The following is a 17,172-nucleotide window of genomic DNA, read 5'->3' on the forward strand; positions in this document are numbered from 1 at the left end:
TACATGTTATGATAGCTAAAATAAAATAGACTGACCGTACGAAGTGGTGCAAGAGCTCTCATACACTGCTGGTAGGAATATAAAGTGGTTCAACCACTTGGAAAGATTCTGCCAGCTTCTTAAAAAGGTAAACGTAAGCATAAAGAAGTTGATCTAGTCATTGCAGTCTTAAATATTTACCCCAAAGAAATGAAAGCATATATCCATAGAAGACTTGTGCACAAATGTTCATGGTATCTTTATTTTTTATAGCCCTAAGCTGAGAGCAACCCAAACATCCATCAACAGGTAAATGGATAAACAAATTATGGTATATACACAGAATGGAATACTACTCAGCAATAAAAGGAAAGGAATTAATAATTGGAGCCCCATGGGTGAATCTCAATTTAATTATGCCAAGTGAAATAACCTAGAGTAAAAGTATATAATGTATTATTCTGTTTATATAAAATTCTAGAAAAATGCAAACTAACTTATAGTGATGGAAAACAGATAAGCAGTTGCCTAGGACAAAGATGGGGTGAGAGGGGCTGGAGGAATGCAGGGGAACACAGGGATTCTTCTGATGGTGATGCATATGTTTATTATCTTTACTATGGTAATGATTTTATGACTACATCCATACATGAAAACTTTTTAAAGCATATACTTTAAACATGTGCGCTTATTGTATGCCTATAATACCTCAATAAAGTTGTTTAAATTTTTTGGTAGCTTCCCATTGCCCTTAAAATTAACAACAAATGATTTTCATAGGATACAAGGTTCTACAGGGTCTCCCCCTTGCCTACCTCCAGTCTCATCTTTTGCCCCACTCTGACCATCTTTCTGTTACCATCATGATTGGCCATTTCTTCAAGGTTTCCTGATCCTTCTGACCTCAAGATCTTTGCAAATGCAATTCCCTCTGCTTTCCCACACTGAATGATAAGCTCAAATCAATCACCCTTCAGTTCTCAGCTCAAATATTACTCCTTGAGAAAAGACTTAATTACTTCTGTAAATAGCTGAGGTTTATGTGTTATTTCCTGGCACTCTCTACAATTTCCTTTGTAAAATTGATTACACATTTCACTTACATTCTGAGAAAAATTTAATATATATCACAAACCACTACACATACATATATTACCCGGTCAATACTTTTAAAGAACTAGTTAGATATTATGACAGTTTTACCTTTAGGAAGGAAATTAAGAAACTTTGCTTAAGATCACACCTAGAGTAGTCAGTGTCAGTCATTTGAACACAGCCCTATCCTACTTTAAAACATAAGGTCTTATTTAATGATTAATTAATGATTCTATCATATAATATCCACCCTGATATGATACCAAAAAGAAATCTAATCTGGTGAAAGAGGATGTATGCCAAGGAATGTAAGTGGCTTCCGGAAGCTGAAAGCAGCAACCAGCTGACAGACAGCAAGGGAACAGGGACACATACAAGACAAATTCTGCCAACAGGAATGAGCTTGGAAGCAGCTTTCTCTCCTGAGTGTCCAGAGAGGAGCCCAATCTGGCCAACACATTTTGAGACTGTTAGCAGAAAATCCAATTAAGCCCATCCACCCAAACTTCTAACCAAAATAATAAATGAATGTTTAGTTCATTAATAGCTATTTGTTATGCAGCAATGGAAAACTATTACTTTTCTATTTTCTAAAGTGTTTACATATGATACATAGGAATCATTTATAAATTCTATTTCTTATTAATAAGTTGATACAGTATGGCTCTGTATCCCCACCTAAATCTCATCTAGTATTGTAATCCCTACATGTTGAAGGAGGGACCCGCTGGGAGGTGATCGTATCACAGGGGTGGTTCCCCCATGCTGTTCTCTGGATTGGTAGCGAGTTCTCATGAGAACTGATGGTTTTATATGGGACTCTTCCCACCCTGGCTCTCTGTCTATAAGTTTCCTGAGGCCTCCCCGTTCGTGAAGAACTGTGAGTCAATTAAACTTCATAAATTACCCAGTCTCAGGTATGTCTATAGCAGTGTGAAAATTGACTTATAAATAAGTCATGGGCTTAAACAAGTCATTTTAACTTTTGGTGGGGGTTTGTTCTTTGATCTGTAAATGAACTTTTACTGGCTAAGTTCTACTCTCTCAACTATCTTAAGTCTAAGAATTCATTTCTAGCTTTTTGCAACTATTGTGACACACCCTGATCAGTTATCCTCCATTCTTCTCTCCAGATTAATTCTCTACCCTTCAGTACTCTCACCATGCCCCAAGAGACTGACCCCTAAGAAATACATCATTGGGCTCCATTGTCCCTGGGAATGGGGCAGTGAAAGTGATAAAGAAGAGTGAGGTCTCGGTATTTATTTCCTGGCTTCCTACAACTACACAACACATTAAGGGGAAAAATAATTGAATTTGTGGAAGGAGAGGAAGGACATGCTATGGACTGAACTGTGTCCTTCCAAAATGCATATGTTGAAGCCCTAACCCTCAATGTAACTGTATTTGAGGTAGGGCTTTTAAGAAGTAATTAAAGTTCATTGTGTTCATAAGGATAGTCTCCCAATCCAATAGAATTGGTGATGTTTTAGAAAAGGAAGAGAGAGGTTTCTCTCTCTCTCTCTCTCTCTCTCTCTCTCTCTCTCTCTCTCTCTCTCTCTCTCTCTCTCTCTGAGCCACATATACACACTGAGGAAAGGCCACGTGAGCACACAGTGAGAAGGCAGCAATCTGTAAGCCAGGAAGACAGCCCTTACCCAAACCCAACCATTCTTACACTTGATTTTGGACTGTCCAGTCTCCAGAATTGTAAAGAAATAAATTTCTGTTGTTAATGTAATCTAGAAATCAGAGATCACTAAATAATATCGCAATGGGTAAACAGATGGTACTTCTAGGCAAGCAATCTATTTGTAAAGGTTTAAACTAAGTTGTCTAGTATCTGACAGTAACCCAAACATAGATATGGAGGGTCCAGGCTGGGTGTGGTGGCTGACGCCTGTAATCCCAGCTCTTTGGGTTGCCAAGAGGTGTATTGTTTGAGCCCATCATGGGCAACATGGCAAAGTCCATCTCTACAAATAAATAAGTAACTAAATACAAAAATTAGCCAGGCATGGTGGTGCATGCCTGTAGTCCCAGCTATTCAGGAGGCTGAGGAGGAAGAATTGCTTGATCCCAGGAGGTTGAGGCTGCACTGAGCCATGATTATACCACTCCATTGCAGCCTGGGTGACAGAACATGACTTTGTCTCAAAAATAAATAAAAATAAAATGAAATAACAAACATAGGATCCAGAAAATGGCCCCGAAATCAAGATAGGCAACAAGAAGTCAGTAATAAATTCTTGCAAGATAGGGGTAATCACAATGATATCCTACATGAACTGGGCTACTGGACAGATGAACAAAGCAGAGATTGAGTAACTAGGTGCAAGGTGAGAACCAAGACATCTTCAGGGCTAGACAGAAACTTATGGAGAAGTCTAGAGTCTAGGACATAAGTGTGACTTGATCCTGAATGCAAGAACGATAATTTAAATTTACAAAATCTCTCCCAGCCCCTAAAAACCTTCACCTCACTTCTCCCTTCACTCCCTTTCTTCAAGTCAAAGAATGTCTGAGCAGAATTAATCCACATATATGAAAATTCTGTAACGTAAGAGCCACACGGTAACAGTAGAGGAGTGAAGACAAAGGGCCTGTATTGTAAGGAAGTATTAATTCAATATTAAATCATATAAGTAAATATGTGTGCAATAACCAGATATTGTAATATAAATCACATTATCTAATCTGTATTTTTGTGAAGTTAAAAAAAAAAGAAGCGGCCGCGCGCGGTGGCTCAAGCCTGTAATCCCAGCACTTTGGGAGGCCGAGACGGGCGGATCACGAGGTCAGGAGATCGAGACCATCCTGGCTAACATGGTGAAACCCCGTCTCTACTAAAAAATACAAAAAACTAGCCGGGCGAGGTGGCGGGCGCCTGTAGTCCCAGCTACTTGGGAGGCTGAGGCAGGAGAATGGCGTAAACCCGGGAGGCGGAGCTTGCAGTGAGCTGAGATCCGGCCACTGCACTCCAGCCCGGGCGACAGAGCGAGACTCCGTCTCAAAAAAAAAAAAAAAAAAAAAAAAAAAAAAAAAAAAAAAAAAAAAAAAAGAAGCTCAGTTGTTAAGCATTTGCAGTTTGATTCAGTGGACAGAATTTTGGAGAAATGACACTGCCACTTAACAGACAAAAAATATTATGGACTGTTTTTTCCATTTGTGTGTTTCTTCTATTATCTCTTTCAGCAGTGTTTTATAGTTCTCCTCATACAGATCTGTCACCTTCCTAGTTACATATAGTCCTAGGTATTTTAATTTTTTGCAGTTATTATAAATGGGATTATGTTCTTCATTTCACTGTTGCTTGTTATGTATAGAAATAATACTGAGTTTTGTACATCAATTTTGTATCCTATAACTTTAATGAAGTTGTTTATCAGTTTCAGGAGCCATTTGGCAGAGCATTTAGGGTTTTCTAGGTATAGAATCATATTGTCAGCAAAGCTGGAAACATCAGCATTATTAAAATGGCCATACTGCTCAAAACAATCTACAGATTCAACGCTATTCCTATCAAGCTGCCAATTTTTTTTTTTATATATAGAACTAGAAAAACCTATTCTACAATTCATATGAAACCATAAAACAGCCCAAATAAGCAAAGCAATTCTAAGCAGACAGTACAAAGCTGGAGGCATCATATTACAGGGCTTCAAACTAGAGTATAAGTTTACAGTAACTAAAACAGCATGGTAGTAGTACAAAAACAGGCACATAGACCAATGGAACTGAATAGAGAAACCAGAAATAAAGCTGCATACCTACAGTCATCTTACCAAAGCTGACAAAAATAAGTAATGAAAAAAGGATTTCTTAGTCAATGAATGGTGTTGAGATAGCTGACAAGTCATTTGCAAAAGAATGAAACTGGACCCCTACCTCTCATCATATACAATAATTAAAAATTGATTAAAAATGTAAATGTAAGACCTCAAAGTGTAAGAATCCTAAAAGAAAAATTAGGAAACACCATTCTGGACATGGGCCTTGGGACATTTGTGACTAAGTCTTCAAAAGCAATTGCAACCACAACAAAAAAAACATTGACAAGTGTGACCTAATTAAACTAAAGAGCTTCTGCAGAGCAGAAGAAACTATCAATGTAGTAAATAGCCTGCAGAATGGGAGAAAATATTCTCAAACTATGCACACGACAAAGGTCTAATATCCAGAATCTATGAGGAACACGAACAGTTGAACAACTGAAAAACAATCCCATTAAAAGAGCAACAGACACGAACAGGCACTTCTCACAGAAAGACATATAAGAGGCCAGCCAGGTGCAGTGGCTCACTCCTGTAATCTTAGCACTTTGGGAGGCCAAGGTGAGCAAATCACTTGAGGCCAGGAGTTCAAGACCAGACTGGCCAACATGGCGAAACCACACCTCTATAAAAAATACAAAAATTAGCCAGGCATAGCGGGCCACAGGGGGCGAGAGACCTGAGGCAGGAGGATCCCTTGTACCCACTGGAGGTTGAGGCTGCAGTGAGCTGTGATTACACCACTGTACTCCATCCAGCCTGCGCGACAGAGTGAGACTCTGTCTTAAAACAACAACAGTAACAAAACAGACAAGAAGTCAACAAACATATGAAAAAATGATCCACATTACTAATCATCGGAGAAATGCAAATCAAAGCCATAATGAGACACCATCTCACACCAGTGAAAATGGCTATTAAAAAGACAAAAACAATAGATGCTGGTAAGGCTGTGGAGAAGAGGGAATGTTTACATACTGTTGGTGGGAATATAAACTAGTTCAACCACTATGGAAAACAGTTTGGAGATTCCCCAAAGAATTTAAACTGCCATTCAACTGAGCAATCCCATTACTGGTTATATATCCAAAAGAAAATAAATAGTTCTACCAAAACGAAACATTCACTCATATGTTCATTGTAGCACTATTCACAATAATGAAGACATCGAGTCAACCTATGTGCCCATCAATGGTGGATTATATAAAGAAAATGTGGTACATATACACTGTGGAATACTAGCCAGCCATAAAAATGAACGAGATCATGTCCTTTGCAACAACATGGATGCAACTGGAGGCCATTATCCAAAGTGAATTAACACGGAAACAGAAAACCAAATACCACATGTTCTCACTCTTAAGTGGGAGGTAAACAATGCGATCTCATGGACATTAAAATGGAGACAATAAAAACTGAGGACTACTACAGGAGAGAGGGAGGAAGTGGGGCAAGAGTTGAAAAACTAACTGTTGGGTACTGTGCTCTACCCTGGTTGACAGGATCAATCAATCCGAAACCTCAGCATCATGAAATATACCCACCCAGGTAACAAACCTGCACATGTATCCCCTCGATCTAAAATAAAAGTTAAAATTATAAAATAAATTGAATTTAAAACAAAAAAAGTTGTGGTACACAAAATCCTGCATCCCCAAATGGATCGGGGCCTAAAGTACAGGGCATTCATAAACGATCTTTAATAGTTTATGTAAATGTTGCCTCCTGTCAGTAAGAAAGCACTCATCTTAAATCAAAAACTATAATACTGCCAGTGTCTGTGATATATTTATTTCTTTAAAGGAAGTAAACTTTTAAGCCAAACTTCTTACCTGCTAGATTAGAATTCACTCCAGTCAGTAAAATCCACATATTTTCAAGATATTAACAATCAGCATAAATTATAGTAAGTTAAATAAATGTCAACCATCTGTAATTCTTACAAGAGGATGCTTATTTGTTTACAAAAAGTATAATTTTTGCTTTCTAATACATTGTTTTGTAGCATAGGAACTTTGGGGTTGAAATGGAATAAATTTCATTTCATTTTCACAGAAAATGAATGCTATATAATGAATAGAACTTTTCATTGACAATCTTGAATGCATTACATTACTCTTAAGGGGCATTGTGTTTTTCAAATGTTTTAAGCTAGCATCTCTCCTAGACTTAAACTACAAAATGAAATTCACCGTTTCTAGTTTGGCTTTTTTCTAAATTTGTCTTCCTTCTTACACATCATAAATCCAGTTTGATCCATATTGGAAACCATATGATGTTTTCAAACTGATATCTTTATTAATGAAAATATGTAAGTATAAATTCATAGGCAGTTTTTCTCAGCAGCCTAAAATCTAATATCAATTTTTATGAAGTTCAATGCTGAAAATAACCATGAGCTCTGGTTAGTTGGCAAAATTGAAAACACATTTTAAAATAACATAAAGAGTGTTGACTAAACATTAGGTCATTATTTCTAAATCTTAAATAGTTTAATATCATCACATTTCCACTGAAAAAATTGTCCTTCTTAGAATCAGGAGGATCCAATTTTAGGATTTTTAAGTTCACAGGGGCTACTGGTTCTTACCCAAAGCTAGTGGCATATTGACTAAAACCACAACAGCCGTGTCTATTACGTTTCAGGTTGCTGGAGTAGGTCGATGCACTGGTGAAATACTAGGTTATATTTCTGGAGTATAGAAGGGAGAAAAGGACAAAAGTACTAATTAAATTTGAAATCTGTATAATCCTGGAATGATGAATACATAGAATATGGTAATTCCAAATGTCAGCCTCATTTTCACTGAACTTCTAAAAATTTTTAATAATGCTTTAATTTCTCACCTTCATATGAAAGTGAAGGTCCAGTTTTAACAAAGGTCTTGAAAGAGCCCAAATGCAAACTTAGATATAATATTCTTATGTTTAAAAAGTGCAGTGCAAGCAGCCCACACTCTTGCTACTCTGGTGGCAACACAGAAGAACTGCCATAAATCATCTCTTGGCTGTATACAATTAATTTTGTGTTCTGTACTTGTCCTCCTCTATGTTTTTATGCTGGTTTTTTTTTTTTTTATTTGACTTTTGAGGTCACTCTTGGTTTTAGGTGAAACATCCAAGCTTAATATTAAAATATCACTGGGTGATATTGTAGTAACAAGTTCTAATAACCAAACTCAGGGTCACCCTTTCTGCCAGTTTTAAAATTAACTGTCAAAAAATGTCAAAAGAAAAATATCTTGTAACTCCTTAACCTTTTTGAATATAAGAAGATTTAAGTAAGTTTATTATACTTCTTGAAAGGCAAAATATTTCTACTATCACTGTGTATTTTCACAGTGATGCTTTATCTTATTTATTATCACCCTAGAAATGGTTTTAGACTTCATCATTGGTTCTTACTATTTAGCTGATTGCAGTAAAACAGAAAAAAAAAAAACTTTTTTAAAATAATTTTCAGAATAGCTATTCTTCCAGACGGGAGTCTACGGATCCTAAATGCTTCTAAATCAGATGAGGGAAAGTACGTTTGCCGAGGGGAAAATGTCTTTGGTTCCGCTGAAATTATAGCTTCGCTGTCTGTAAAAGGTAAGACAACATGGGTAAATGTTTTACTGCCATAGTCTCATGGTCTTATCAGAAAGAGAATAAATATAATATGAATGCATATATCTTTGGACTTAAGTGTGTGCATGCTCCTGTTTATAAAATACATTGCAAGCATAGAACTAAAACAGCCAAATTGTTACTTTCCATCATTTAGGGTACCAAAAAGGAAGGAACCTCTTATTGGCAGAAATTTTATTTTGCTTTGAATAAAATTTCTGAGAGAATGAGGCAAGCTTTCTGAAGTTTTAGTCAGTGTCTCAAAATTTAAAAGTATGCCAATAGTATAAAAATATTTTTCCTCTACCAAGAATAACTTTAGCATCAGTCAGTAATGTTACCCTAGTATCAATTCAACTAGGGATTTGGGGCAGAAAGGAGTAGCAGCAGGAGGATATGATGGAGGGTTAGTATAGCACTTCGCATTAGATAAACTCGTTCCAGAGCTGGCTGTTGATGTCTGTATCAATGAAATTTTTATACGCCTTTATTTTATATAAGAAATATTAATATTACTGCTTATATATTCCCATTCATTTTCTAGTTCTAAAATGAGCTCGATTTCAAGCCTAGAACATTCTGTTGAGGCTCTATGTCATTGTTTAGTGATAGAAAATCTATCTTAGGCATTCCCTTCAGATGTTTTTCACAATGTATCTTTAACTGTTTTCATTGTGCATGTATCATGGCAAAGCACACTCTGGTCATAAAAATATAAAAATATTATTTTTTTCTGTCTTTAAAATAAAAATGTAATTAAAATAACCAGTCCTCTGATATTTTAGAAGAGAGAACATCAAGAATGAAAAGAACAAAATTTAAAATATACTTTCATTTATATAATGCATTACTGGACTTAAACACAGTCTTTAGTTCTTATTCCTTCTGTGTGCTAGTCGGTCCATTTCATAATAAGGCAATATTAGATCCAAAGACAATTTTAAAATAACAACAAAAATGTTATTTTCTTAATAATGAGTTTAATTATTTACTCAGAACACTCCAATCCCCACAAAATTGAAACTACAGTGTACTGCATTTTTCTGTCTTCTCTGATGAGGCCAGAACTTAGAATGCCATATAGAATATTTGACTTCCAGAATGTTAATATTTACAGTGACATTCCTGTCCCAGAATTGCACTTTTTTCTCAGTGACTGCTTAGAAAGATGTGGAATATTAAAGGATCTGATCAGTGGTTATAAGTGGTGTTTCATCAGACTGCACTGTTGCAAACAATAGACCTAGAACAGGAAATTTAAGCCAATTGTTAATCACTGTTAATTGTCTTGTATCTATGACCAGTAATCTAATTAGGAAAGAAGATAAAACCAAAATCGTATCTTCATCACCTCTCTACTATATTCAAAACACATTATAATGTAATCAGCTACACTAACTTAACTCTTAAATGTAAAGCCTGTATTAACCTTTATTTGTTCAAAGTTGCTCTAAACCCAGTAAAAAATGTGACTATTTTAAAATTTTAACTGAATCATGAAGAAGTTAAACATAAACATTGTTTTCTCAAAAAACATTTTCATTCAGCGTTTCTACAGTTCTTTTTGTATCGCAATTAAGCCATCTACAATACAGCAAAGGTACAAAAAGAGGTACCTTCTGCTGATTATGAAATACTTTTCTACTCCTAAAAGCTTCCTGTCGAGTGTAAAGCAAATACAAGGTGGTGTCGTTGTAGTATTATATTTTTATCTCTGTTAAGATAGTTATTTTCAGGAAGGTGCTTCTATTGCCCTGTAGCCTCCTCTCATCTTTAAAGAAATGAAACCTCCCTAAATTCTTTCTGAAACATAAAACATTTTTATTGTAAAAATTCTTTCATTTACTTAATGATCCTTGAAAGTGGTCAGAGAGGCTACAGCCTCTTCTTTTTTTCTAATGTTCCTCCTTCCATAAAGTCAAATGCTGCTTCTAATTAGGTAGTCTCTTGTCTTTTTAAAATCCAAGTTACCTTCTTAATAGGAATAGCGCTCTTAAATCATGTGTCCCCTACAAAAGCATGGTAATACGCCCTGGCATCCAAAAGCTAATATTTTACTTAATAATAATTTATTTAAAGATGTAAAAAAATCAGGTATATGTATCTGCAGCAACTGTATTGTGAAGATTTTTTCTTTTCTCAATTATTTAACGTAAAATATAACATATGGTAACACAACAGGTTAGTTATGTTAATTAATGTATTTTTATTTCTATAGAACCTACAAGGATAGAACTTACTCCTAAAAGAACAGAATTGACAGTGGGAGAAAGCGTTGTTCTTAACTGCAAAGCAATTCACGATGCTAGTTTGGATGTCACTTTCTACTGGACTCTGAAAGGACAGCCTATTGATTTTGAGGAAGAAGGTGGACATTTTGAAAGCATCAGGGCCGTAAGTGAATACACTTTTATTCTTTTAGTAATGATAACTTTAGAAACGTTGAATCAAATGTAAGACCTTGGTTAGCTATGAAATGCTAAGAAAAAAAACAGGACGGAAATCAGCTTGATAAAAACAACCACTTTCTTCCGTTTTTTATGTTATGTCAAACTGAAAGTAATACGTAATTATTTTAAAACCACCAGTAAAAAAACTGAGAATTCCTCATTATGTAAATCTGGTTTCTTTGCCACTTTTATTTAATATTGACAATACTTCTTAAAAGTTATGTTGCTAAAGTGGCGATCGCATTATTTAAAGCATCATTAACAGTTATTATGATACAATAAATAAATAAAATGCCTGCCTGTCCTTCTCAAGAACAGTAATTTTTGGAATTCCTTTAATGTCTCACATTTATAAAGATTAAACACGCAACTCATAGTCATAAATGCACATTAGCCTGAAGTCAGTATTCAAAGATACACTCATTTTTTTCCCTAATATCTTCTTTTATATTGTGTACCTACATGGCAATCAACCAAATGGAGTGGGAAATCTTTTGAACCAAATCCTACAGAACCATCACAGTGCTTTAACTCTAGAGAAGTGAAAAGAGGCCCCTTCCCTCCATCGACTTGTTTAAAATGTAATAGAGTAACATAATGACAGAGGGAGGAGAAAGACAGATGGAACTGGGGTGGTGGAAAAAGAGCGACTTTGGCTGGAATCTTCCTTCTATATCGGCTAAAGAGATGGAGCCAAATACAATTTTTGCCTACAAATTGGATTTAAAATGCTGTTGCATACTTATTACTATCAGTTGATTTGTCCCTAAACACTTTGAGAAGCATTGGAAAACCATAGCTCTAGTGAGCCCAAGTATGTAAACTCATTTTCAATTGGATTTTATTTTACAGGCTATGGGATACAAGGAAAAAAAAAAAAAAAAAGCCCTAAATCCAAAGTCAGGAATTCTCTGGATCAAGTCCCAGCTCCATCTCTAATCAGCTGTGTAACATAAAGCCAGTTACATGATTTGCCTGGGCATTAATTTCTGGAGAAATAAAGTGAAAAAGTTATACCAGACAATTTCTAAGATAGCTTCTCACTTTAGAATTTGGTAAATGTATATTACTAGAAGAGTAAAGATAAGCTCTCTTTGTTGCATTTTCCAATGTAACAAAAATTAGCCACTTTCTTCAAAGCTATTCCTTTCTTCCTGGTTTACTTTCCAATTAATAGGAGAGAGTATATAAATAAGAAACAATTGCCAACTACCTTGTTCACCATCTCATTAAATGAGCTAATTTCAATTGTTCATGTCCAAGTTATATGTAAAATATTTAGATTGTGTTAAATTAAACACATTTTGCTCTGCTTTGTGGTTTTCCTTCTTCCTCTATCTTGGGTTGATCATTCCTTCCTACAATATTGTTCCTACAAATTTTATAACATGGATGATGCAAAACGGACCAAGAAAATTTAATTTTAAAATATCACATTTTTATAAAAAATTCTATAAGAAAATATCTTCTTAGGATTGTCTGCAAACATCCATTTTGAGTGATCACATATACATAAAGCAAAAATATGTCCAAAATAGCCCCCTTCTTATAAGTAATCCCCCTCTTTATTTTAAAATACCAATAGAAAAACTAATGCACCTGGTGAAGTTACATGAATTATTGTTTTTGTCTCTTAGACATAGATATATTTAGGTTGATGTCATTCATTTGTGGCAATAAACACTTTTTTTCCATAAAGTTAGCATTTAAGAACATCTGCTGTGTTCCTCTTTGCATATATGCTTTCCTTGCCCCAGAGAGTGCAAAATGGACTCCTTATTCCATGCAAGCCCATATAATTACAACCCACTTTGAAATTAGGCTCTGGATTAGAGACAGTAACAATAAACTCTGAGACAGAAGAAGAAAGCAAATTATGGTACTGAGAAGGGAGAAAAACATTTAGTTTTAAGGTATATAGCCAAAATATATATGCATATGTACTTTAAAATAAATGGAAGCTTCAAAACTATAGCGTGTATAAGAAATTATCTATCACCTTTCTCTCAGTTACTTCAAACACTGAGTTTTGGCTGGCTTTAAGGACACACACCAGAGAAAATACCATTGTATGACAATAAAAAGGTAAAGAACGGAAAGAACAACATTCTATTTCCCTTCTGCCCTTCTCCGTGTAAAATATGTCTGGAAAATAATGCTTTAGGAGAAAACATATAAAAATGTTATAAAGAAAGGAGATTTGAGAGGTCTTCTGGGCTTGCAGATACCTTCTTTTTGTGAGATCAAGGATAGACTCTGGGAGTCAGAGGGACAGGATGGGGCTGAGAAGAGAGCCAAGAGGGGTGACTCAAGACCAGCTCCGAGTTTCCAAGAAGAATCACTGAAGAATCTTGAAGGATCTCCTAAGGTGTCTAACCTATCCCAGCAGAGTAAAAAAAGTAAACATGGGATTTAGGGACTTAAGCAGGAATAGAGTGTGCTGATGATTGGAACACTGTCTAGGCTAACTGTCCTAGGACAGAACCCTGCCTGTGGGTGAGTAAATGAGGGTGAATCAGAAGAAAAACACATTACCACTGCATGAGGTAACATAAATTAACTAAGAGATAACAATATTTCGTATTTTGTAGATGCCAAAATATGATTTAATGATATTCCCTATTTTTCAATTAGTTGTACTGGTATCTTTTATACACAGACATTAGTTTGTAGATAAAGCTGTAGTCAATTATTTTATGTAGCCTTCATATACAATCTATATACAATGTACATTGTATACATCTATATACATCTATATACAATGCACATTGTTATGTTTTAAAATAGATGATTGCTTTGAACTGCATTTCAACACAGTACATAAACATATGATCACATCAGGCTGAAATACAATAGTATTGCTTTAAATTAAAAATTATGTTTACATTAAAACATGAATAATGAAAATGCTTCTACTATTTATGTTGCCCTCTTACAAACTCAGCAATTTGATTAATTTGGAGCAAATCCATTATTGAAGTCACTGTTGAAAGGGGAGAAGCAATCAATTAGTACATAAACATTTGATCCAATTCATTCAAATCCTTTTTGTTTGCGCAAATTTTATGAATAAACTGAATGTAATAAACTAGTTTTAAATCTTTTTAATTCTACAAGCTAAGTGCTGTTGGGGGATGGGGATCCAAAATAAAAGGCATAGCCCTTCACACCTAAGAGAGCTCTACTGAAGGGTAGAAATTGCAGGATGGGCTGTGATCTGCTATAACAGAGCTACACCAGAGAACTACGTGCATACAGCTGTTAGAAGGGGTTGGTATTTGAAATGGACCTGGCTGGGAAGGATTTCACCAGGTGCCTAGGAGAAACTGCATTTCAGACAGGGTGAGCAGGTCGGGCAAACACAGAAGGGCAGAAGAGCTTAGTGTGTGTTTTGGGAACAGTGAGGAACCAGTGAGGGTGTATAGTAGACAATAAATCAATATTTGTTGAATAAGTTTAAAGGAAAGCAGCAGAGGCCTCAAAGGCACTGATTTCTGAGCTGTAAAATTTGATTTGTATTTTGAGCACAACAGGGATTCACATGATTCAGATTTGTCTTTAGGAAGATAATTCTGACAGCTGTGTGGAGCAGGGGTTGACTAGTTTGTGGATTTTACATTCAGTGTAGACCTGTTAAGTAGAGGTTATAATAAAGAGATAATCATTGTAAGTGTTGACTTTAAATAACCATCCTCTAACTAAATAAAAGCATTTACTATTGTGTCTTGACATGAGAGTTTATGCTGGTCAGAGGTCTACAAGAACCTCTGATTCCTCTCGGGATGTCTGAATAGCATCTGAGCTATTGAGCATTGTCATGTGGCCCCAGAGCCACAGTCTTAATGGAGGACTGTGGTGAGCCACTGTTTTCTAGTGACTTGAAATCCTCTAATTATTCATATAGGATATAAGAAAGTTTCTATCCTTATAATGCATAAAGAAGTGTTAACTGAATATCATGGTGGCCTGCAATGTGTTGCTTTTTTAACAGAGAAAAATATTTCATGCATTTGTCATTAGAATGGTCCGCTAGAGAAGAATTGCCCTTTTCATTGTGAACTTGATAAATTGCAACCAAATAGGCAACTGAGCCAAAGTGCTATATAGCTGCATGGTCCTTCACATTTACCCAGTTCTCTGGTTATAGCAATACATGTAGGAAGGCAGAATGGGAATTTTGAACCCATTTTTTAATGAGGAAACTAAAGAGTAAGACTTTTCCAGGCCACATAAATTGGGGTAATAAGATTCAATATCATGTGATTTTTAAACTACACATTTGTTCACTCTCCTTTATAAAGCTAACTCTCTCCATATTCATTGACCACTTATGTGTTCAGCCTTTGTCTATAAACTGTGGGAAATAAAAATAAAAGGAAGGTTTGATTCCAGTCTTCAGTAAACATAAAGATAATGCAAGACATTAAGCAATTCAAGAAAAATATGACCATAAAAACAATTACTAACTTTTAAAATCACAGTCAAATTTTGTTGAAGACTAGGAAGGAAAGAGATTAATGTGACATTTTGTGATTGTGGAGAAAAGCAAAATAAATAATTGAACACTTATGCGCCAAGCACTGAGCTAAGATAGATAGATAGTGTGTGTATATCCGTCTAGGCACACACACACACATGCACACACACACACACACAGTAGCTCACTGATTCCTCTTAACAACCATAGGAAGTAATGTTATTTGGGGAAAACATGCTACCTGACCTAGACCTCAGTGAGTAGAATTAGAATAGTCAAAGCAGAAAAAAGAAAGATAATCTAAGGTGAGAGAAGATATTGTATCTTAGGGTTGTGCTGGATCATACAGATTATTGAGTTTGGCCTAGGCTGTTATCTAGAAGTCTCTTTCAGTATCATTAGTGCATGTCCTAATACTTTCAGTGATGAGGACTCACTCCTCTAAAGTTCATTTCATTACCAGTCACTTCTGAATGTCAGAAAGTTGGAAAGTAGGAGTAACTATGATCACCTGTATGCCAAGCATGAGACTCATAAGGAAACATGTCTGATTCATATGCAGAATTTTTGTGGAGTATTAGGTGAATAGAAAGACAGAATATAAACCCCTTAGTGCCTTGAGAATTTTATATTAGCTGAAAAGCTCTAGCCTATATTAATTTTATTATTACAGATACTTCTATTCCTAGTTTATCTTCTTCAGAATTAGCTATTTCCTCAGGAGTAAAAGTCTCAGAACACAGCGAGTGCTCAATTGGCAACGTTCTGTTTCCTGATTGATAAAGACTAATTGTGTAAAAATCAATGGAATCCTTGGGTATACTGCCAGTTTACTAAGGCACAAAGCTGTAAGGGTTTCATGAGCAAATACTTCTTCCTCTTCTTCATCAACTTGGCATGCGAAGCCCGGGAGCCATTTCACCACTAAACAGGAAGTGCATGAAAGGGCAGAAGATCTAACAAAGGCTCACAGTCTCTTAGACTCATTATGTTTGCTATTAACATTCACACTGTCATGTAATATGGTCCCGTCGACTCTGAGTGCTACCCTTTCCCTATCCTTTCTCATCAGTTCAGATCCTACCTCCTGGTTCTTTGTCCTGCTCTGAACGCTGGCAACCTAGTAATCCACCCATTTTCTATTCCAACCTCCTGACCGCCACATATTTGCTATATTACTGTTCCCTCCCAATCTTTCACCTAACTTAAAAAAATTGTAATTTTAATAGGACAGAAACATACAGTAACCATCAACCAAAACTTGGGAACCCTCACAAAGAAAGGTTACCTTCAAAGGTTTCAGAATATTCAGACTATCCCAGAAAAGTGCACCATATTCATTCTCCGACTTGTCTGTGCTAAAAAATATGCCTCCACTCACTATCTTATCAAGGTAGAAATCATTCCCAAAGCAAATAAGAATGTCCATCTTTTTTAAGTATGTATATATGTTCATGTAGTTTATGAATATGACCAAAATATGCCATTTAATTCTGTGAGTCTATAATATTTTGTGTATTGATAAACTGCAGGGATCCTAAAAGCAAGGGCTAATAAGTAATTTTATTTTTCACCACTTTGTACTAAGAATGTCCATAAAATAGCCATTCAGCCAATCCTGGTTCAATAAAAACAAAACCTCATATAAAGCGTTTTCTCTGCTTAGCCAACTGCTACATTATTTCGGAGGTTTTAATATAATTAAATACTGCATAAAATTCTGCTAAAATCTGTTTTCATAACAGAATAATTTGTTTCCTTGCTTTTTTACTTTTTACACAAAATTGGA

General features: G+C 35.5%; 1 protein-coding gene across 2 annotated transcripts in view; it reads left to right on the top strand.

The window, feature by feature from the left end:
- Nucleotides 1-17,172, top strand: part of CNTN5 (contactin 5) — an 834,919-nt gene that overhangs the window by 654,123 nt on the left and 163,624 nt on the right. For both annotated transcript variants that reach the window (XM_030918933.1, XM_010357543.1), the window contains 2 exons: nt 8,311-8,438; nt 10,675-10,850. In XM_030918933.1, coding sequence (XP_030774793.1) covers nt 8,311-8,438; nt 10,675-10,850 — 304 coding nt within the window. The remainder of the gene's footprint in view (nt 1-8,310; nt 8,439-10,674; nt 10,851-17,172) is intronic.

This window comes from Rhinopithecus roxellana, chromosome 15 (genome assembly GCF_007565055.1).
Source record: "Rhinopithecus roxellana isolate Shanxi Qingling chromosome 15, ASM756505v1, whole genome shotgun sequence".
Classification (NCBI taxonomy): Eukaryota; Metazoa; Chordata; class Mammalia; order Primates; family Cercopithecidae; genus Rhinopithecus; species Rhinopithecus roxellana.